We start from the raw sequence: 22,962 nt of genomic DNA, 5'->3' as shown, positions 1-22,962 counted from the left end.
AGGAAATAAATTTGGTTGATTTTCCATGTTTAAAAGTCTAAGAGCTATATTATATCTCTATCAACTTTGGGAGATGGGGAATGAAGTGCTGAGCAGGGCCATCTGCTCCAGCCTCATCTTGCCATTTTCTTTTTTGGGAAAAATTCCTGTCATGACTTTGTCACTGCAAATATAAAACATAAAAAGTGTCTAACACACTTCTGGGGCTTTGAAAAGCCAATGGACTGTGATAGAGCAGGGAATGAAAATTAGAAGGACAGGTATCTACAAACTGATGAGCTCTGGCTTGTATTCATTTAGACATTTATTCATTTAAAAAATCTACTCTTGATTACATCTCACTGCCAGCGTTGATGTCTGCTCACAAGGCTGATCCCAGTGCTTTGTACAGATTTTCTTGGAATTTGTTCTGATATTCACCCAGCTCCCAAGGCAGTAACTGAAAACCACTCACAAGTACATCCTGGGTACGCACCTGGCAAAACAGCTGAAAAAATAGAAAAAAAAAAAAAAGAGTTTACAAGAAATTAATTATGAATTAAGGTCTGGAATCTGATGACAAAGAAGTTTGACGATTTTCAGGCTAGGGTATTGCAACAGAGATAGAGATAAGAAATTGCTTTGAGCCTTTTTTATTGTTGTTGTCCCCTGAAATAAATCCAAGGAAATATTTCTCTCTTGAAGATTCTTAGCTGATAATCCATCCCATACGGGTTTATGGTCTGATTTTAAAGATATCAGTGTACAAGCTGAAAGCCCTTCTGCCTCTTGATTGCTGAGAAAGATAAATATCAACCTCATGCTGTCAACAAAATGTACATTGGGAAAGAAATTACCCAGTGTCACAGCCTGGGTTATTTTCCCCTAAATCCATTAGCCCCAAGTTCTTCTGTTATATATTTTCCCACTTGCTGCATTTTATGAAGTTCCCCGCTGTTGGTGTGACTTTTAAATAGCTGGAATAAAATTGCCAAATCCTCACTCTTTGGGTTTTTTTCCATGCCATTGCTGAAGATATTTATAAAATTCATCCCCACATGGAAGACTGAGCAATCATAGCCCTGACACCCCCATCCTGCTCCACACTAAGGCAGAAGTGAGATGTAGATGCAAACAGGGAAGGGATGAGAGCAGCAGGGACAGGCTTGGCCAGAGGAAATGAGAGACACAAAGTTTGTTAGAATCACAGAATCATTGAATTATTTAGGTTGGAAAAGAGCTCCCAGACCACTGAATCCAGCCTGTGAGTGATCCCCACCTTGTCAGAGCACTGAGTGCCACATCCAGTAATTCCATGGATACTTCCAGGGATGGAAACTCCACCACCTCCCTAGGCAGCCCCTTCCAACTCCTGACCACCCTTTCCATGGAGAAATTCTTCCTGATATCTAAATGTTAATAGGTTCCTTCATCACTTCTCCAGCAGTCACTTCATTGATTGATTCAAGTGCTGAGTGAATAAAGGCTAAAAATCTTTTTTTTTTTTTTTTTTAGCATGGAATGAGCCTCCCTCCACAAACAGGAGGACCTACGAGTTGCCCAGAGAAAGTGTGGAATCTCCTTCACTGGAGATATTCCAGAACTATCTGGACAAAATCCTGTGCAATGTCTTCTAGGATGAGCCTGCCTGAGCAGGGAGGCTGGGCCAAATAACATCCAGTGGTGCCTTCCAACCTTATCCAGTCTGTGTTTCTGTGGTCTTTATCCTTAGGAAGGCCCAGTAGACCAAAAACAAACTTTCCCTGGTCACTCACAGGGAGATGTGACCTTGTCCTCAACTTGGACCTTGAGACTTGAGCCAACAGGGTGGAAAGAAATGAAAACAAAACTTCAGCTTCCAAACCAGTCATGGGATCATTCTAGAAGAAAGCCTGGTGACACAAGAGCGGCACTGTAGCTTATACAAACAGAAAAAAAAATAAAAACCAACCTTGCTGCCTAAAAAAACATACTTCAAGTTTCTACAGAAAAACATTTCCACCAGACACAAAGAGTCCAGAGTTGAACCCAATCTGTCACTGTGTGAAGGAGTCCCAGCTTCAGGTTTCACATGCTCCTCTGGTCAAGCTACTTCTATGTCAATATTCAGAGTAAAGTACTTTGTGTAACAGACCTCAATAGGTCTGATCACAATTCCCTGAGAACTGGATTTTCACTGGAAAATAAAGTTATATCGGAAAGATAATTTGTTACAGGAATTTGCAGCAATATGGAATATTTTAAGCCTTTCTCCCTCACATTTCCCTATTTGATACAGCTTCAAAGATTTCCTTGTTTATGCAAGAGAGAGTATTTTAACTGGAAATATTTGGAGAGTCTCAATATTATGAAAAAATCTTGGTTATTAAGTAGCTTATGACAACTTTCCTTGAATTGGAGACATCAAGTTCTACTCTCTGTTGAAGTGTCCCTTTTATTAAAAATCATCACCATGCTCTTCATAGAATCATCCAATGGTTTGGGTTGAAAGGGGACCTTGAAGATCCTCTCGTTCCAGCACACCTTCCCTAGACTGTGACTCAAAACGCTCCTGCTTCAAAAAAAAAAAAAAAGCTTTTAGCAGTCTTAAGAGTTTGGTCCTTTGAAAAGTGAGAATAGTTGTAACGTCAGCATTTTTTATGAAATGCAAAACTGTTCCCATTGCCTGCGGTAAAAATACATCTGATGAGAAGTCTACAAGAATAATGCTTCCTACCAGATATCCTTTCAAGAGAGTGCCAGTTGTCCCAAAAATAGCATCTTGAAAATTGTACTCTTTGGGGCTTTTTCATCTGTGGAAGATTTACAAAAGGAAATATCTGAGTTTCTTTCCATTCTGATAAATCAAAGGGACAGAAAATCACATTATGGAGACAGAGCCAAAGAAAAGGACCTTTGACTTAATGGTCGTGGAGGTCTTTTCCAACCTAGAGGATTCTGTGACATTGAAAGCAGTGAGGCAGCGACATCTTGAGGAAATCCCTGCTCACTCAACCCTTCAGTGTCACTCCAGGAGTTATGGAATAAGGGATCTCAGGTTCTTGTCTCTCTTACTGATCCATTGTCTTGTCTCAGTATGTCACCTATTTATGTATTTTTAAATTCACCTTTAATGAGCCCTTAAAGGAGTTCAACTACTTTTTATGAATTATAACTCATATAAAGTCATTCCTACAGATTCCAGCCTTTTTCCCAGCACTCTTTCCCCGTTGTCCATCTCACCATGGGGAAACAAGAGAAGACTAAGCAGAGAGTTAAAGATCCTGATGACCAGTCCTGATGGCTCAGTTTCGGTTCCCCACAGCCAGGTGTTTCAACAGAATCAACAAAAAAACCTCACTGGCATAGTGAAATAAGTTCATTGAGAGCTGTCAAGGTGGTGGGAGAGTTGGATATGGGGGATGTGAAGAGACATGGGGAGAAATTTGGTTTAGTCAATCTGAGGAAGAACATACTAAGGGATTTTATCCCTCCTAACAGCTACTTGCCCTTCCAAAGGGGTTTTGGGACCAGAAAAATTGATACCCAGACATGAAGCTACATCTGGGGTGCCCACTATTCCTGTCAAATTTGCAAACATAGGATAAGGGAAAGATGAAGTTATACTTTAAAGAAGCATCATTTTGAAGATACTTTGAACACTCATCCAGCAAGGAAAGACCACTCTGCCATGGCTCACCCACTGCCCTTCAGCAGGGATTTGGGGTACAGAGTTACTGAGTGGGAGGGCAAAAGGAGGTGCCCATCTCACACCCCCAAAGAGGGGGCATCCTGACCCCGGTGTGATTTGAACACACAGCCTTCTGATCTGGAGTCAGACGCGCTGCCATTGCGCCACGAGGTCAGGGATGGGGCAACTTCTGCTCAAATATCATCCTGGAATTTGGGGCATTCTTTGAGGGAATGGGAATTTTGCTTTGCCTGACAGAGGAGTGGCACCATCGTTGTCTGTCTTGCCTTGCTAAACAAAGAGGGCTCTAAATGAGATACTTCAGAGGAAGAAGGCCAAAAAATGGCCACTGCCCAGAACAGCCCTGCAGAGCTTCTCCCAGGAAAAACAGACTCCTGGACGTGGTGTCTCCAGAGAGACAGGAAAAATGGTGTCCCAGTGTTGGAACCCTGGTCACTGAGAATTTGAGACTTTCTGTGCTGACAGATACTGGCCCCCAAGAGAACACTGCATTTGACCCGAGGCTGTGGAGAAGGCATCCAAAATTGAATGATAGAACTGGGATTATGGGTGTGTAGTTTGAACAGAAGTGTGTGATATCACATAATAGAAAACTTGGAGTTTGAGGTTTTGGAATATAGTAGTATATATAAAACAAGATAGAGGTTTTAGAGCAGAAGCTAGTCCATCTTCTTTGTGGAAACCAAGGGCACTGAGAATATTTCTCTGTCTGCTCTGGGGTATCCTGACCCCCAGGGGAGCACTGACTTTGACCCTCATTCATGGAGAAAGCTTCCAAAGCCTCAAGGTAAACCAGAAACCACAAAACTGAGAAATAGATTACAGAGATTGTAGAGAGTAGAGTAGAATGTCACATGGATGAGAAATTTAGGTTTTAGGATTTTTAGTATGTTATGAATGGATTCAAGATGGAGGGTACAGGGTATTATCTCAAGTTCCTTTCTTCTTTCTTCTTCCTCTTTCTTCTTGGGTTTATGTGGTATTTTTAATTGGGTAGAAAAATCCACATTGAGGGTCTTTAGGGGTCAGTTATTGGGTTAGAAAGGAAAATAATTTAGGTGTCACTCCTTAGTTGGGTAGCTTAATTTTTGATTAGACTTAAAAGGCCTTGTAACAAGAGCTTGTTGGCCATTTTTGTGCTGTTTTTCCTGCATGCAGAGTCTGGTGCAGACAGTGTGCTGAAGTTTTGATAAGATAAGAATAAACAGAAGCTGAAGACCAATAAAGTCCAATGCATCTCTTGTTCCTGACTCAGAACTGCTCCAGGAGGGTTTCCCCTGCCAGGGAGCCCCCAGGGAGTTGCCCAACTTGGGGCCCGCAGACTCACACTTCTTCACCTTCTTTTTCATAGTATTATGTCATTAGATAAAAAAAAAAAAAACCCACATTGTGAGCCATGAGTAATTAGTTATTAAGTCCAAAATAAAAATAATTCAAGTGGCGTTTCTTAATTAAACGGTTTATCCTTACAAAACCTTATAGAGAGAAAGACACAGCTCCATCTTTAGTTTTTTGAAATAAAATACTGTAGAACTCACAGTTTGAAAAACTATGATATAGTTAATAACTAATAAACATCTGAGTCCAAACATGAAATACAATCTCATGCATTTAATCATAACCTTAACAAAAAAATAAGCAAAAACTCCACAGCCCAGCACTTCCTGGGGACAGAGGCCCATTTCACCTGGAAGATGCATGGATATCAAACCCATGATTCCCAGGTCACAGGTCATAACCAAAGTGCAGGACAAAGCAGAGAGATGTGGTGGGTGTCTGCTGCACTTTGCCTCATGAGGAAGCTGAAGGGAGTGAAGGCTTTCTCTGAAAAGTGGAAAAAGCTTCTCAGCTGCAGGCTCAGTTGCTCCTGGGCAACCTGGATTATCTCAATGTGATATTTCCCTGGAAGACCAGGTGAGGTGGTAATGTCAGTCCTGAAGTGTTTAAGGATGATGGTTCCGTGTAAAACGATGGAAATAGAGAGAGGTTCCTGATGAAAAGGATGAGGAGTTTTTTCAAGAAAAGAGTAAAGAAGAGTCTGGTCCATCCCATCTCAGAGGCCAGGTGAGAATGTTCCTGAAATAAAGGAAGAATGTGATGATGGCTGGAGACAGGCACCATGGACTTCCCAAGGGCAGAACGCTCTGGGATAATACAATTTCTTCCTCAATGGCCAAACAGACACTGAGGAACATAATTTATCTTGACTTCAGTTTCACCTCTGACAAGGTCTCCCAGACATGTCCCTGCAGCAGGACACAGAGCACACAGAGCAGCTGAGTTCAACCCAAAGGCAAAGCAAAGGGCCGGGAACAGGCACTGAGGGCCTTGGGGTCAGGAGTTGGTGGTCCAGGGGACCCTTCACTGCTGGATGCTGAACTGGGTGTGGTTTGGGGTCTCTGTGGTGGGAGCAGAGGCTGTTCCACAGAAGGAAGGACACGGCCAGCCTGGCAGGGACATGGGAATGACGAGGGGACAGGGCCAGTGGCGCAATGGACAACGCGCCTGACTACGGATCAGGAGATTGCAGGTTTGACTCCTGCCTGGCTCAACACTTTTAGCCCACCAAATTTCCTCCTGCTCCCTTTGTGAGCACCTCCCTTCTCCTGACCATCATCCACCCTCCCTCAAGCTCCTGATGCCCTGTCCCACACTCCAAAAGGAGCAGGGCTGGAGCCCACACCAGCACCAGGGGCAGCACAGCAAATCCCTCAGCGGAATGCAGGTACCTCCTGAATCCCATAGCCAGGTCAGAGCCAGCACTCCCAGGATGTGCTGGCACCCCGTGTGCCCTGGTCCCCAGCCCCCTCCAAGGCTCACACTGGCCTTGCTGCCCTTTGTCAGTGCCTTGACAAGTTCTGCTCTGGAAACAGTGCCCTGCTCACAGCTTTGATGTCACAAAATGATGTTCCTGTGATGGTGATGTTGGAGAGATGGAAAAAACCTGGAAGGTTAAGAACCTCAGGAAGACAGCTGTCCCTTGTCACCTCCACCACCAGTTTCTGGGTGATCCAGGCAGGACTTAACCTGCAGTCTCCTGATCCTGATCCATAGTTAGGTGTGTTCACAGTCCATTGAGGAACTGGCCCCAGCCTCCGATCCCACCTGCTGTCCTCACTTCAGGACCACCTGGATTTATTGGTTGTTAAAGGGAAGTGGCAGGATTTCACCTTGCTCCCACCTGTCCATTCCATGTCAGCCTTGTCCTCCTCAGCTGTGGTCCCACCAGTTCCACCACCCAGGAGAGGAGATACCTGTACTGAGCTCCAGGCTCAGCTCAGCTGCTGTGGAAGGTTGGAGGGCGCATCCTGCCTTCCTATGGGATGTGTAGTTAAACTTCCCAGGCTTTATAGAATTCTCTGGAGCTGTGGTGCCCAGTGGAGGGGAAAGCTTAGCCCAAGCCCACCTCCACTTGCTCCTGCCTGGTGACAGAGGGGTGGACAGGTGAGCTGTAGCAAGATCTTGCTTGATGGTAAATTGGTCTGGGCTACCCTGCACATGGACACCTTCGACCTTCCTGGCCCAAGCCACAAACACAGTGAAGGTACAAAATAGTGATGACAGGACCATGAACGTGAAAATATTGGATGAAGGAACAAAAGAACATGGAAACAGGAATTTTACATCAAATAACAGTGATTTGTATTGGAAATGACATGTGGCAATCTCCAGTCCAGACTTCTGCTTCATTTATGATGTGAAGATCAGGACTGCATCCTCAGACTGAATATCTCCAAGGATGTAGAGCCCACAGCCTCTCTGGGCTCCTCTCTTAGTGATTTGCCATCTCACAGAGCATTTTTTTCACCAGTGTGTCCAGTCAGAGCCTGCCTTGATGCGAGGGAAGTTCTGCTATGCAGGAAGCCCATCAAGAAGGGACAACACCAGAGAGAGGCGGGTCACCATGGGGGAAGATGTCCCCTGTGACCATCAATATGACAGCCAGGCTGTGGGCAGGAAAATTGCGAGCCAGGCAGGAGTCGAACCTGCAATCTCCTGATCCGTAGTCAGGCGCGTTGTCCATTGCGCCACTGGCCCAGCCCTCCCAGGGCTCTGGGGGCTTCCCATCGCTGGATGGGCTTTGTGACAGAATTAATTAAATATAGGAAAAATAGATTTAGGAGATCTCTGGGAAGCAGGCAATCTAATCCCTGCTCAGGGAACAACAGTCTTTGACATCAGGTCGTAGTCAAACCTTAAAAAACTCCAAATATGGGAACTCCAAAGCTTCTCTGGGACCTTTTCCTAGTCTGAGACCATTGCTGTCACATACAGAACTTGTCAAGGCACTGACAAAGGGCAGCAAGGCCAGTGTGAGCCTTGGAGGGGGCTGGGGACCAGGGCACACGAGGTGCCAGCACATCCTGGGAGTGCTGGCTCTGTCCTGGCTGTGGGACAGCAGTTCAGGAGGTACCTGCATTCTGCTGAGGGATTTGCTGTGCTGCCCCTGGCGCTGGTGTGGGCTCCAGCCCTGCTCCTTTTGGAAGGTGGGACAGGACATCAGGAGCTTGAGGGAGGGTGGATGATGGTCAGGAGAAGGGAGGTGCTCACAAAGGGAGCAGGAGGAATTTTGGTGGGCTAAAATGTTGAGCCAGGCAGGAGTCGAACCTGCAATCTCCTGATCCGTAGTCAGGCGCGTTGTCCATTGCGCCACTGGCCCTGTCCCCTCGTCATTCCCATGTCCCCGCCAGGCTGGTCGTGTCCTTCCTTCTGTGGAACAGCCTCTGTTCCCACCACAGAGACCCCAAACCACACCCAGTTCAGCATCCAGCAGTGAAGGGTCCCCTGGACCACCAACCCCTGACCCCAAGGCCCTCAGTGCCTGTTTCCGGCCCTTTGCTTTGCCTTTGGGTTGAACTCAGCTGCTCTGTGTGCTCTGTGTCCTGCTGCAGGGACACATCTGGGAGACCTTGTCAGAGGTGAAACTGAAGTCAAGATAAATTATGTTCCTCAGTGTCCACTGGATCACCAAAGAAATCATCTCTTCAAAGAAAACTATTCATTTGGTCTAGGGTGGTCTGCCTTTGGTAAATCCTTGGCCTTCCAGTCATTTTCATTTTTTATCTCTCCTCCTTCTGGGCATGGCTTTCTGAAGGATTGTTTCCATACTGTTCAGGCAGACTTAGAGCTGCGATTGCCCAGACTGCAGCTTTCCAGATGTTCTTAATATTCTTGAAAAAATCTTTCCTTATTTCTCATCAGAAACCTGCCCCTTTTTCCATAATCCTAAACAGAGTAATTGCTCTTGATTCCCCTCCAGATATCCCCTGGACTGACCCCATGTTACCTTGCCAGACAAGCTTGTGCAAGTTCTCCAGAAGTTACTGAGCCTGTAATTAAATCATTTCCTGCATTTTCCTGAGGAAGGCAATAACTCTTTCTTGAGGTAAATTATGGCAGACCCCCACCACAACACAACCTCCCTGCTTGCATCCTGACCTGTAATTTCCATCCAGCACAGCTCCCTGCTCAAAGGAGAGCTCTGGACATCATGTTCCCTGTATAATCTAGTCCATGCCCCTACACCCTGAGCCCTGCCCTCTAACTTGGTTTGAAAAGTCAAGTGTCTGCTAAGGAAGGCAGCAGCTTTCCTTGAAATGGAAACTGTAAACCCCCTCCCTACGAATTTTTAAAATTTTGGAATTAAGGGGCTCTCAGGCAAAGATATGGGAAGAGGAGTAACAGTGCTTTACTAGGAAAATTAAAAATACAAATGCAATGGTACAAAAAGAAAACAATCCACTGTCAGAGTCAGAATAGGACCTGACACCCTGTGGGTCAGGGTGGTGGCAGCAGTCCCATTCCGTGGTGGCTGCAGCCCTCCTGCAGTGCCTGCTGCAGTGTGGTTCTGTTGAAGCAGTGCTCCTGTAGAAGGGTGGAGTTTCCCTCTGAAGGTCCAGCGGTGGTGTAGATGGGCCTGGTCTTCCTCTGGGAATCTGAAGAAAGCTGCTCCTCTGGGAATCCAATGGGAAAAGGTTACCTGTGGTGCTCCAAGAGTCAGATTATATCCAGATAGGAATGCTTGGCTCCTCCCCCTGGGTGGAGCATCTCCCAGTGGGATGATGGAATTTTATCTGCCATGCAGTGACGCTCACTGGCCCATTAACAGAAGATATCTCCCCTGAAAGAAGATGGATTTTGGAAGATATAAAGAAAAGCTGCCCAATTAACAGAAGAGAACTGCCCCACCTCCAACAGATGGAAATAGAATATGCACCCCTAGCCTAAGACACCCTCCCACAGAACAGCCCTCTGAAAAGCAAAGGGGTGCCAGTGGTGCCCCAGCCTGACCCCGGTGTGATTTGAACACACAACCTTCTGATCTGGAGTCAGATGCGCTGCCCTTGCGCCACGAGGTCGGGATGGAGGGGTCCAGGGGCCTAGGATTGGCCACTGGGAATGTCCTTCCCATGGGGACCACCCCAGGGTGTCCCTGCACCCCAGGAGCTGGGCTGTGGCTATGGAGGGGCACCCTGAGGGGAGGGTGGCCAAGGCCTGGCCGCAGAGACCAGTCCAGGCTGCAGGATGAAGGTGTGGGGTGGGATGAGGGGACCTGCAGGGTCCGTGAGGGCAGGAACCACGCTTAGGGATGCTCCAAGGGAGGATGGTGGGTCAGAGGGGAACACAGGGCAGCCAAGGTGGGTTTTGGCTGTGAACCCAGACAGAAATGATTTGGTAGAGTAGAACATATGTGAGCTCAGGCCAGTCACAACTCCTGATGTTCTGCCCCAGCCACAGCCCTGTGCTGCTGGGAGCGGCACCTGGAGCTCCTGCAAGGTGGGCAGGATGTCCCACCACTGCAGGCAAGGTCCACCACCAGCTACAGCAGCCCAGTCCTTTCCTCATGGGTCCTTAGAGCAAGGCTGCCATGGACAACAGTGTCAGTAAGGAGGTGAAGCCTCCCTTAGACCTCTTCATCTCCATTCCCACCCCATGGGAGACATGCTGTAGGCAGTCTGCTGGGTACCAGGGTGTCTGGAGAGGGGCAATACAGGCAGGGGCTGTGGCCAGCAGTGCAATGGGCAAAGCACCAGGGAACTCCTCTGTGGCTCAACCTAATCCTGGTAAGAGCAGAGCTCTCAGTATTACTATAGTTACAGAGATTTTAAAAGCTTTAGAAGTGTTATAAAATTATATGAAGTTAGGAAACATTAACTTTAAAGTTAAACACTTACCTTGAATGTGACTCCCTCCAAAACTTCAATTCCTCTGTAAAATTTGATGCCTAAAACCAAATCCCATCTCTGCTGTGCAAACATATTAATAATCATCACACATTTTGCCCATGAATTACCAGTGCTGAGGATGGAACAAAGAAGCATTTCCTCTTGATTTTATCTTTCCACCTGAGCAAATCCTGCACCACGGGGTCCCTTCCTCCTCCAGCACCTTTTCCCACAAGAGGGAGCCAGGAGCCAGCTCATGGGCTCCATGAGCTGTAAGTCAGGCTGGAGATAAATTTTGTACAGTGAAGGATCCTCCATCCCAAGGTCAGACTGGAAATTCAGCTTGTTTCCTTCCTGGAAATGCTGTGTTTTTTTCCTCCACAGCCCAAAGTTTTTGTCTATTCAACCCAATGGTTGCTATTAGATTTCACCCCCATATTTTTCCCTGCTGACCACCCCCAGTGGCACTTCTCCTCATCCATCCCACTCTATCACTTGCTCCTTACAATTTTGTAAATAAAGTCAGGTTTTCAGCCAGTTCTGGGACCACTTCAGCCCAGCTGCAGTCAAATCCTGCTGATTTACATTGCCATAACACAAATCTGGTTAAGTGCTTTGGGAAGACAGATGATTCCCATAAATCTAGCATCCCAGGTATTATTTTCAGAGCTGTCCCATGACTGAAAATGAAGGAGAAGTCTTCCCTTCTCATAAAAACTTCCTTACTCCAAGGGATGTGAGTCCCAGGCCAGATCAGCAAAACCCTCCAGGGATGGGGACTTCACCACTGCCCTGGGCAGCTGTGCCAGGGCTGGACAGAGCTTTGTGTGAAGGAATTGTTCCCAGTTTCCAATCTAAATCTCCCCTGGTGCAATTTGAGGTGATTCCTATTGCTCTGTCCCTTGTTTCTTGGGAGAAGATCCCGACCCACCCCTGGCTGTCCCCTCCTGTCAGGAGCTGTGCAGAGCCACAAGGTCCCCCCTGAGCCTCCTTTTCTCCAGGCTGAGCCACCCCAGCTCCCTTGGCAGCTTCTCACAAGAGATCCTCAGGCGAGGGGCAGAACTTCCACTGTGTGTAAGCATTTCTTTTGTGATCCATATAAAACATGTCTCTGACCTGGAATAACCTGGGAAAGTAACCTGGGAAAGGAGGAGAGCAAAAAAGAGCAAACAGTGCATAGGCATTGAGGCAGACTGAGATGGTACTTGAATTTCAAAGAGTTAGGTTTTTTTCTAGGATAATTTCTTATCCTAATTTGAAGGGGACTGTGATTGTATAAGCACTTGTGGTCTGATAGTGAGCACATTCTGGGAATGATGAGGAAGGATTTTGAATGTGAGATTACTGGGCAGTCACTCCTCTTCCATCGTTGTCAACACACTTGAGGTTTTGAATTTGTACTTCACCTCCCATGGAAATAAAATTTTTAAAGGCAAACATTTGCAGACCATCACTACAGAACAAGACTTTTTTGGTGTGATTTATAAAATAATTGTTGAGAAAGCTGCGTCTGCTCCAGTCTGACAGAGTACAATGACAGATCCTGTCTGAGAGCTGAGATGAATATCTCAGCTAGGATCCCCTTGGATTCAGTGGGAACCTGAGCCAGCTGAAGGGTTCTTGCTGCAGCCTTTTTTTCATCCCTGGAGTACCTGGAAATGGACACGAACACCTCTCCTTCACGAGTGGATGGCACCTGCAAATTTGCAATGGAAAGCAAACAAAGAAAGCAGGGAGGCAGACAGAGAACAATGCACATGGCTGAGGGGGAGGTTTGTATTGTTGATATCAAGGCTGCTGGGTCAGAACAACATCAATAAATACCTTGTACAGAAAGTAAGTAAAGGCTGAAGTGAATGATGGAGGGAGAACTGAGCTCTCAGCTGCCACTTCCATGTGTCTGTTGATATCATTCAAACTCTGTACAGACAAATGCTGAGGAAAACTCACGAATCTCACTTGTCACGTGCTCTCTGTGCACCAAAGCTGGAGGTGCTGCTGGTGACACCTGGAAACTGATAATCTGCACTTCATGTACCATAGAAACATAGAATGGCAAAAGGGTTTGGGTTGAAAGGGATCTGAAAAATCATCTAATTCCAAGTCCCTGCCATGGACAGGAACGCCATCCACTTTGTTTTTCTTTGCAGAACCTTTCACAGAAAAAACCATAACAATTTTATATGTTTGTGTACATTAAAAATCTACACACAAATTATCATTATAATTTATTTGTTTCTCTTGGGAGCAACTGTTGCATCACAGGACATGCAACAGGATCAGAAGCTGTGGCTGCCTCATCCCTGGAAGTGTCCAAGGCCAGGTTGGACAGGACTTGGAGTAATCTGGGATAGGGAAAGCTGTCCCTGCCCATGGCAGGGGGTTGGACTGGATGATGTCTAATGTCCTTTCCAACCCAAACTATTCTATGATTCCATGATGATTTTATGATAGCCCAGCTGCCTTCTCTTCCACCAAATGATGTCTAATTTCCTCCAGATAATCCATTACCAACCACATTGACAATTCAAGTTAATGATGCTCTCTGGGTGGATCCATACTGATAAGGGGCCCTTCCAGCAGCCTTCCCAGTGGTCAGGCAGGGAGGCACAGCTATTTGTCCCCTTGTTTTTGTGCCCCTGAGCCATTGTTCAGGTTGAGCCATGTACAGAGGTCAGGCTGTACCTGCTGCCTTCCCCTGCCACCCCTGCCAAGGTTCCCCAGACAGCCACAGCTGTTCCCACTGCCCTATAAATGCTGGAGTGCTCCCTCCTCCCCTGCTCAAAGGTTCTGGCATTGTGGCCCTTTCTCCACGCTGCAGCTGAGACCTTCCACCATGAAGCTCTTATCCTGCCTCATGGCTCTCCTGCTTTTCCTCCACCAGGCTGTTCCAGGTAAGGGGCAAGCCCCATGCTGGGGTTTGCCTGTGTAGGAGGTACAGCTCGCTCATGTGGTGGTGCAGAATGTTGTTCTCAGCTCCTTTTACTTAGAGCAGTTCCCTATTTCACAGTCTAAATGCAGAAGTGAAAAATTAACCTATTGTCACCAGGTTAACCTATTGTAACCAGGTGTCACTCCAGAACCTCCCCACAGAAGCCTCTGCCAGGTCTTATGACTCTTTGAAATATCTTTATGCCACTTTTGGATGGTGGCACTGTGGAAATCACCTCCTCTTCTAACCCCAGGTTTAAGAATTTTCCCCTCTGTGTAGGTAGAAGAGAGCAGAGGTATTGTTCCCTGGCATTGTTCAGGTTGAACTGCACCACTGACTCCAGCTCTCTGAATATTCTGGTTGCCCTTTCTCAGCCCTTCTGATGCACTGACTCATTTTTTGATTGTGTTTTTATCCTACCTGTTCTTCATGCTTAATGAAACGCCTCACCTTGAAGAAAGGCTTTTAGAGAAAGAAGGGACTGGGCAAACTGCTTGTTCCTGTTGTTAATTGAGCCAGATTCTGCTTTTGGGAGTTTTTAAAAGTCATCATTTTATCTTCAGAGCATGTGATGACCTTGCATGTCCCTTGCATGTCCCTGCAGCACTGCAATCCCAGAACTCAGAAGCATCCAACTCTGGGCTGTTCCTTCCCATTACAGCATGAATGGCCAGGATATGTTCAGAAAATTGCCACCAACCTCTGTGTTTCACTCCAGTTGTACAAAAACTGTCCTTGATATGCTCTGAGATCCCATGAGTTCCTCAACACTTCTGGGTTTTGGGGGCATTTGTGTCAGATCCCTAACCGGGATCTGTGGGGTTTCAGCAGGAGGAAGACCATGAGAATGGACTGATCCTGCAGCACAACTGGGAATCCCATTCCCCCTGTAGGTCCCGGCTTGCCCAGGGACACCTTGCGTTGTTTGGAATACCACGGCTACTGCTTCCACCTGAAATCCTGCCCAGAGCCGTTCGCTGCCTTTGGAACCTGCTATCGGCGCCGGAGGACCTGCTGCCTTGGTACGTGTGGGAGCCCTGCCCAGCAGGGCAAAATGTGGGGGAAATGGCTGAACTCAGCAAAACAAACTTGGCCTCCAAACCACAGAGTTTGGGTTGGAAGGGAATTTAAGCTCATCCAGTTCCACCCCCAATTCCACCTTCTCCCTGATAGTGGAAGGTGTCCATGGGCAGGGACACCTTCCACTATCCCAGGCAGCTCCAAGCCCTGTCCAGCCTGGCCTTTGACACTTCCAGGCACAGAGTCTAAGCCATCTCCTTCCACGTGGATCTGTGTGTTCCTCCACTGACATCAGTGTGGAGCCTTTGGGGCTGGCCAAAACGACCCAAAGCTCTACCTCCAACTGGGGAAATAAAATAAAAATTTTGCTCCACAGAGAGTCCTCCTTCCTTGGTAAATATTCCTATAATCATCTGTTGGGGGACTGCTGGCTGCACCCACCCTGCTGTGCTTAATAGGTGCCAGCTGACCTCCTCCTTGTTATTTTATCTGAATCTTCCCAGAATTGCTTGTTTTTGGTGCTCCTCAATAGATAATCCTCAGTGTAAATCATTCATGAATATATACTTTAGAAACAACTGTGCTAATCTTAAAGTTCCTCTGATCCAGCATCCTGGATCTGTCTGTGGCCAGAAGTGGGTATTTCCTCAGAGTTACTCTATGTGTGTAAAGTGACCACAACCATATCATTCCATTTCCTTATATATCATTCTGGCTTTCATGACATTGCAGCTCAGGATTTATATATTTAGGCATCCTTGTGTTTAAAAATCCTTACTGTTTTGGGTTTTTTTCCCCAGGTTAGGAATTCCTTCGATTTATGTTAAAACTTCATCCCTCACAATTTTATTCAGTGCCACCTACTTGAAATGTAGTCATTCTGCATCCATCTGTTTCACAGCTCTACAATATCCCTCCCTTATTTAATTATTTTCCATGCTGGTGGGTCACAAATTCCTTCTTTTACAGAAGTGCTGTGAGCAGCCCTGAAGTTCATCTTTGTGTCTTTGCTTTTGGGGACCAATTTTTGTGTATGAGATGGTTTGGATGGCAGTGTCAGGTTTGACTTAAACCCTCTGAATTGCAGACACAACATCCAACTTCCACATCTGCCAAGATGAGGGGGGCCATTGTGTGCCCCCAGAAGTCAGATGTCTGCAAGAGCAAGAGGGACTCTGCCCTCGCAGAGGATGGAAGTGCTGCACAGAAGTGTGACAAAAACCTCGTGGGACTGCAGAAAACCATGGGAATGAACAGTCAAGAAAACAAACAAGTTTTATTCCAAGTGTTGTAGATGTGTCTGTTGTTCTCAGCATGCAAAGTGTGTAATTGACTAGAGGTGACATGTATCTTTATGTAAAGAAGGCAATAAATGATAAATAAACAGGTATAACAGTAATTTATTTATGGAAAGAGGCAGAATGTCTCTCTATTACATGCAGAATTACACAAAAATTTTCTGTTGTATCCTTGGAAACACCATCCCCGAATCCTTCTTACCAGCCTAATCTTATTTTCCATGTTGATTTTGAGCTTGGATGCTCTAGAGGACTGAGAACAATTAATCACAGAATCCTTAAAGTTGGAAAAGATCTCCAAGGTTATTGAGTCTAACGTGTGACCAGTGCCCACCCTGTCACCCAGACCAGAGCACTGGGTGCCACATCCAGTCATTCCTTGGACACTTCAGGGAGGGACTGAGGGAGCTGGAGGGCTCAGCCTGGAGAAAAGGAGGCTCAGGGGGGACCTTGTGGATCTGCACAGCTCCTGACAGGAGGGGACAGCCAGGGGGTTCGGGCTCTGCTCCCAGGGAACAGGGACAGGAAAAGAGGAAATGGCCTCAAGCTGTGGCAGCAGAAGGTTAGGTTGGACATCAGGAGGAATTTCTTCATGAAATGGGTGGTTAAGTATTAAAACAGAGTGCCCAGGGCAGAAGGACTCTCCATCTCTGAGGGATTTAAAAGAGAGACAGATGTGGCATTTGGGGACATGATTTAATTGTGGCTTGGAAGAGCTGGGAAATGGTTGGACTCAATGACCTTGGAGGCCTTTTCCAACCTAAACTACTCTATGATTCTAGTTACGTTGTTCTGTTTGGGTATTTTTTTAGGGAGAAAGAGGTTTTAAATTTTGCTCTTTAGCCTGTCAGTTTAAGATGTGTTCACAGAGCAATTTTATTACCACAGCTGAAGGGACAGCAAACAGCAGGGCCAGGCAGGGCAGCAGGAATATCACATTTTACAGCCAGATCTGCACATTCACCACAGGTTTACTACCACAGGGTGCACTGCTGAACTAACAGCTCTTCCACCAGCCCTGTGTGCTCATCACACTCAGGAATGAAGCCTCCCAAATTCCTTGGAAGCCAAAGCTGGGGAAGAAAAATAACACCCAGGTTTCAGCTGGAGAAAATATTCACACAAGCTCGGATTAAAAATTCATCACTCCCAGCCTGCGTCCTTCTCCTCTTTGTAGATCCTCAGGAGTCTTCCCTTGCAGGTTGCTTCCCTCCTCCCTGTCACTTCCAAGGGATTTTGCTGGCTGCAGGTGAAGGGCAGAGGATGCCTCTGAGCTTCATTTTTCCAGCTGGAATTCTACCAGCCCAAAATTCCAGCTGCCAAGGAGAGGAATCGGGAAAACCAGTAACCAGTGAACGTGAAAAAAGTCAGCATTGTTTGGAGCAGCAGCGCTGGGTCAGAACGACACCAAAGGGTTTCTCAGCAGCAAATGTTACTCCGGGACTGGAATAGAATTCACTCCTGCCTACTCCCCCCCTCTTCCCAGATGCCATCCAGCATGCCAGCAGCACACAGAGGCGTCTGTGAAATCTCACTCCCAGCCCTGAGATTTTCCAGCAGAGCCAAAGGAATGGGGATCCTTGTGCTTGTTTTCATATTCATCTCCCTGACCCAGCACGGTAAGAGCAGGAAGGCCTGGGGTGGTGAGCAGGATATCTGGGAATAGGGATGATCTTTCTTCACTGTGATAGGTACTGAGGAAAGAGGTTTTCTGGGTGAGAGAGTGGGTGAGGTACTTTGGGAAAATTCATTATTTAATCCCTTGGGGGAATACAAAAAATGAGCAGGCAGGAAGCTGTGAAAATGGGACACACCACTGAGTTGGGAGAAGCCCTAAAGGAGAAACCCCGTGCTCTGAGAAAATGTTCCTGCCTTTTCTCAGGCTGCACTTGCCTCCTTGACAGGGAGAGGACAACCCTTCTGACCTCCCATGCACAGTCTTTACCAACATCCTGAAAAAAACAACTCCATGATAAAACATTCCTTGAGGGAAGCTGGCTTAGCAGCTTGGGATTTCTAGCATGGATATCTGGACCTGTCTGTGGGATGGGGATCCTGGGTGTGCCCAAGGTGTCCAGGCTCTCTGTGTGCTCCCAGTGATGGTTTGGCTGGCTGGGAACATGGTGCCAGAAATAATCCCACTCATTTTATCCATGAATTTGCTGCTCCCTTGTCCAGGAGATGCTCATGGACCAGACAGCTGTAACCACGGAGGGGGCTTGTGCCGGATGGGAAGCTGTGTTTCTGGTGAATACGTGGCTCAGTACTGCTTTGAACCCATCATTCTCTGCTGCAAAAATCCGACACCTGCCACCACAGAGAGCTGAAGGTTTCCAAAGGAGCCACTGCAGCATCTGCAGAGCTGCAGGCTCCACTGGCACAGCACCAGCAGCTGCTGGGAAGAAGATTTTGTGATTTCTGTGACTGCTGCTCCCCTGGGAGAATATGTGGATTCACTCGTGGACTCCTGAACACTTTGGTTTTGCTGTAGCTTTTTAGGAAACACTGTGACAAGAAGAAGATGGGGCCACCCATATCTGTGGCCCTTTTGGTACTCTGATTGTTATCTGACATGACCAGGTGGAAAATTGCCTTTCTGCTTTACATGAAACCAATAAACCTGAGGTTTAACAAAGCAAGTGCCCACCTGTGAGTCAGCAACGCTGCCAGTGGTGGGATGGCACTGATCAGGAGTGACCCCAGCATTCCTCACCTCCCCAGAACACCAGGGGAACTCTGTCCCTTTATTTCCCTGCCCAGAGAAAACAGCTGTGATGGGGAAAGTTGTTTTGGCATCACTTTTGGTGCAAAAGGCACCTGCTTTGACATAAAGGTGAGTGTGGTCTGTGCTTCTCAGGCAAGATCCGCCCCCATTCACTTCCCCTTTCCAGGCTGGGCCAGGTTCTCAAGGCAGTTATGGAATCCCAGAATGGTTTGGGCTGGAAGGGACATTAAAGACCATCTCATTGCCATGGGCAGAGACACCTTCCACTGTCCCACGTTGCTCCAAGCCCTGTCCAGCCTGGCCTTGGACACTTCCAGGGATCCAGGGGCAGCCACAGCTTCTCTGGGCAACCCGTGCCAGGGCCTCCCCACCCTCACAGGGAACAAGTTTTTCCCCTAAGATCCCAGGTTTACTTATTTTAAACATGGTAAGGAGGGAATCTGAAATCTCTGGGCAGCCTGTCAGGGCTCCACTGCCCTGACAGGCTGCCCTCTCCACCCATGGGCTGCATTTCTGGTACAGCTCCTTTCCCTTTTGGTCACCCAAAGAAATCAGTCTCTTTTTCTCCTTTGTCCCTTCCTATGAGCTCCCTCAGCCTAAATGAATTTTCTGTCCAAATCCAGTCTCAACCCTTCTGTGTCTTTTCAACATAACATTTTGGCACTTCCCTGCCTCTGTCAGCTCCTGGTCTCCCTTTCCAGGTAAAATATTTCTCTCTGGGTCAATCATTTCTGTGAAAGCAAGGAAACAATGATGTAATGAGAGAGCTATGCCAACCAGCTGAGGCACTGCTCAGACAGAGCCAGGGAAAAGTCCTCCCTGGGAGATGAAATTCTTGTTCTGATGAATCAAACAGGAAAATTCCCACTGACCTCACCAGGGTCAGGCCCCACTGCCAGAGGGATGGCAATTAATTCATCCAAGAGTCTCCATTCACTGGGCAGCCCAGTTACTCTCCTTGGGTCATCACTGGGACTCTGGCACACACAGGAGATGCCAGGTCTCCCCTGGAGATCCCCTGCAGCTGGATGAACCTCAGGAGAGCCAGATAACCCCGAGCTGGCTGTTGGCTTGGGAATTGATTGTGAAGACATGGACAGGGCTGAATCCAGAGCCAAATTCCTGCCCATTTCCAGCCCATCCCTCTGACGCACGCTGATGTACGAGGACAGCACGAGGAGGGGTTTGAACCAGGGCGCCTCTCCAAATCAAACAATTTATTTCTCACACTCATCCACAGGGTTCATTGTTCGTGCCCCGCATCTGGGAATGCTCAGCCATGGTAGTTACAGCCTGGTTTCTTAGGAAAGTGAAGAGTGGGCTCTTGCAGCTCACCTTGCACATCTGCCTCGTAGTCACTGGGCATCCTGTCCTGCTTTGGACCTGCTGGCCAGTCCACCAGGAAAGGTGGAAAAGCTCAGTTTATAGGGAATATTGTCCCTCTGGCACTAATGGGCATGCTCACAGGCATGGTCCTGCTGTCCCACTGCTGGGTGTTCCCTTGTTTGCTGATCTGGATGGAAATAACCTTAAAAAAACCCCAAACCACAACCCAAAAAAAAAAAAAACCAAAAAAAAAAACCCAAAAAACACACAAAAAATTCAAAAAACAAACGAACAAAAACCAAACCAAACCAAAAATCCATCCTTATTTCTGCCCAATGAGTAAGACAAACTGAATTCCCTTCCATTCTCACAGAGAGGGAGGAGAGAGAAAGCACCAAGGATAGGGTGGATGGTGGAGAATGGCACTTCCAGACCTTATAAAACTGTTTTCTGATGTGGTTTCTTGCCCCTTTGGAACTCACCTGGGGCAAAACATCCAGTTCAGCTCATGGGGAGTTGCTCGAACAACAGCACAAGCTGCTTTGGTGTAAGTGTATGACAGGGAATGCTGCTCAAATTAATTAAGCCCTAGCTGGAGTATCCTGTAACCCTGGGGAGGAGGAAGAATCATAAAATCATCATAAAATCCCAGAATGGTTTGGGTTGGAAGGAGCCTTAAAGATCATCCAGTTCCACCACCCTCTCAAGGGCAGGCGAAAGACAAATGAAAAAGAGGATTTTAGTAGGAAATTCTTGAGCTTTGAACTCCAGCTGTCTGTACCTGCTAGAGCTCAGAAGGATGCAAACTGAGGCTCTTTAGTACTACCTTAACAGACCTATACCTAAAGGAGATGCAAAAATCATCCAGACATCTTGGGATGTACATTTGGGATCTCTGCAGCCACACAGACAGCCAGGATAGAGCTCTACCCTCATGCCAGGTCTCTCAACCAGCACAAACCTCTTGGATAACTGGGGATTTCAGTCCATCAAAGCATGGCATGGACTCCCTCCGTGGGATTTGTTTGCTGTTCCCAGGCAACAGGCCAGTGTTTGCTTGGCAAAGAGAGCCAAATCCTCCTCTTCTGCCCTAAAAACGTCATTGTGATGTGCAATCAGGAGCAGGATGGTGTTGCATGGGCTCCTGCTTGGGGAAGCTGAGGTGTCATAGCTGTGGGCAGCCCCTTGGATCCAGGCTGTTTCTTACATCCCTGGCAATCCCACACAAACCAGTGCAACCCCCTGCGAGCCTGGATCTTCCTTCACCCCCATGTAGGAGAAAGGAGGTTGTCGCCCTGATTCTTAAGTTTTTCTAAAGCCTTCTGAGTTTACATTCTGTTAGAAAACTTTCCCACACAATTTCTGTAAATAACATATTGTTTTGCATTCCTTCATAGGGGTAGAGAAACTTGATGTACTAGTGGTTTGTCCAATGTCTTTGGAGAGGTGGCCCATTCACTCTCCAATCCACTGTCACCTTTAGAAAAGTATAAAAGTTGAAGTCAGAAAATAAACTTCCTCTTTTACCTTGCAAAATAGCAGGTAGCTTGTGTTGTGCTTTCTCGTGTCCTACAGCAACAGGGGATCACATTCCAACATTCCACCTGCTCACGTGGAGCTCTTCCAAATCCTGTGGGGTGAAAGAAATCACCTCACCACAGCCCAGCTCCAGGGCGTGCTGGGGAGATAAAACAGGTCAGGACTCAGAGGCTGTACCTACACGAGTAAAGCACATCACGTGAGGCTCAGAAGTTAGTGGCTACTCAAATGTGCTGTCAGAAAATGAACTGCCTTCCACGCTGTTCCTTGGCACAGTTTGGAGGTGGGCACGTGCCAGGAATGATCCATAGTTGACACCTGGATGTGGCCCTGCACTGGAAAGGAAAAGTTATTTGCACAATGTGTGCTCTGACCATTTTTTTGTGGGGCAAAACCCATCATTTTTTGCTGTGTCCAGCTCTGGGGGCCTCATCTTAAGAACAGACATGGACCTGTTGAGCAGAGTTCTGAGAAGGCCATGAAGAGTGGTCTGCAGCAAGAGCCATGGGGGGTTTCTGGAGGGCTGAGCCCAGAGCTGAGCCCACAATCATTTCTTCACAGGTCGAATTGCAGGGCTCTACCAGTGCTTGCTTGTTTGGCAAGACGCTGTCAGTGGGATTGGGAGTAGGAGGTGGCATCACAACCTGGCAAAAGGATTCATTCTCCCAAGGAATTGCTCCTCCTGGCAAAAACTTATCCCAGGATGCATTTAAAAATCAGCCTGCTCAGGTCCTGGCCTGAAGGCAATGAGGTCAGTGGAAACATCCCTCCCGTTTGGGGCCAGAGAGCAGATATAGATAGATTCAACTCCTCCCAGCCCCAAAACCTCTCAAGCACCCAGGAGCAGATTCCTGTGCCATGTGTCTGAGCACAGATCAGCCTTTGTGCATGGTGAGCTCTGAAAAAAGACATCTGCTGGCAGGTTGGGAAGCAGGGGAGGGTGGGAGGCTGCTGGGCCTCACCAGAGGCTGAGGCCAACGCAGCGGTGGGACCACGCCAAAGGGAGCCAGACCAGCTGTTGTACAAGCAGCTGCCCATGGGACAGAGATTTCCTGCCCCTGATTTCTGGAGGAAATCTGGTTTTTGTTGGTACTGTATAGTCCTGGATTTCTTTCCCAAGGCACGTTCTGCAACGTAACCCATGTACCACAGCTTCAGAGCTGGGGTTCGTAGCGGTGTGGAGGATGCAGCCTTGTCCCCATGGAGTCTGCAGCATCCAAACAGCTCCAGGCACAAATCACCCTCTGCAGTGGTGCTGCCCTCAGCACGGGAGAGCAGCTGAGCTG

At 47.4% G+C, this 22,962-nt stretch overlaps 2 protein-coding genes, 1 long non-coding RNA gene and 5 other non-coding genes across 8 annotated transcripts; 3 read left to right on the top strand and 5 right to left on the bottom strand.

The window, feature by feature from the left end:
- Positions 1-286: 286 nt before the first annotated feature.
- On the bottom strand, positions 287-1,731 carry LOC140683535 (uncharacterized). Its single transcript, XR_012054712.1, has 2 exons — positions 1,259-1,731; positions 287-487 (listed from the first exon to the last, which is right to left on the bottom strand). It is a non-coding gene; the product is annotated as an uncharacterized lncRNA (long non-coding RNA).
- Positions 1,732-3,751: 2,020 nt separating this feature from the next.
- TRNAW-CCA (transfer RNA tryptophan (anticodon CCA)) lies at positions 3,752-3,823 on the bottom strand. The gene has a single exon. It is a non-coding gene; the product is annotated as a tRNA-Trp (tRNA).
- A 2,325-nt stretch (positions 3,824-6,148) lies between these two features.
- On the top strand, positions 6,149-6,221 carry TRNAR-ACG (transfer RNA arginine (anticodon ACG)). The gene has a single exon. It is a non-coding gene; the product is annotated as a tRNA-Arg (tRNA).
- Positions 6,222-7,635: 1,414 nt separating this feature from the next.
- On the bottom strand, positions 7,636-7,708 carry TRNAR-ACG (transfer RNA arginine (anticodon ACG)). Its single transcript has one exon. It is a non-coding gene; the product is annotated as a tRNA-Arg (tRNA).
- Positions 7,709-8,257: 549 nt separating this feature from the next.
- On the bottom strand, positions 8,258-8,330 carry TRNAR-ACG (transfer RNA arginine (anticodon ACG)). Its single transcript has one exon. It is a non-coding gene; the product is annotated as a tRNA-Arg (tRNA).
- A 1,627-nt stretch (positions 8,331-9,957) lies between these two features.
- On the bottom strand, positions 9,958-10,029 carry TRNAW-CCA (transfer RNA tryptophan (anticodon CCA)). The gene has a single exon. It is a non-coding gene; the product is annotated as a tRNA-Trp (tRNA).
- Positions 10,030-13,672: 3,643 nt separating this feature from the next.
- LOC100226218 (gallinacin-11) lies at positions 13,673-16,210 on the top strand. Its single transcript, XM_002186628.5, has 3 exons — positions 13,673-13,730; positions 14,662-14,790; positions 15,876-16,210. Exons 1-3 carry the CDS (start codon positions 13,673-13,675, stop codon positions 16,001-16,003), a joined length of 315 nt encoding a protein of 104 aa, XP_002186664.4. The 3' UTR covers positions 16,004-16,210.
- A 583-nt stretch (positions 16,211-16,793) lies between these two features.
- LOC140683603 (gallinacin-12-like) lies at positions 16,794-18,413 on the top strand. Its single transcript, XM_072926264.1, has 2 exons — positions 16,794-17,705; positions 18,265-18,413. The coding sequence occupies exons 1-2, from the start codon at positions 17,516-17,518 to the stop codon at positions 18,411-18,413; spliced, it is 339 nt and encodes a 112-aa protein (XP_072782365.1). The 5' UTR covers positions 16,794-17,515.
- Positions 18,414-22,962: the final 4,549 nt, after the last annotated feature.

This window comes from Taeniopygia guttata, chromosome 3 (assembly GCF_048771995.1).
Source record: "Taeniopygia guttata chromosome 3, bTaeGut7.mat, whole genome shotgun sequence".
Lineage (NCBI taxonomy): Eukaryota > Metazoa > Chordata > Aves > Passeriformes > Estrildidae > Taeniopygia > Taeniopygia guttata.
This window is presented reverse-complemented; position numbering and strand designations above follow the sequence as displayed.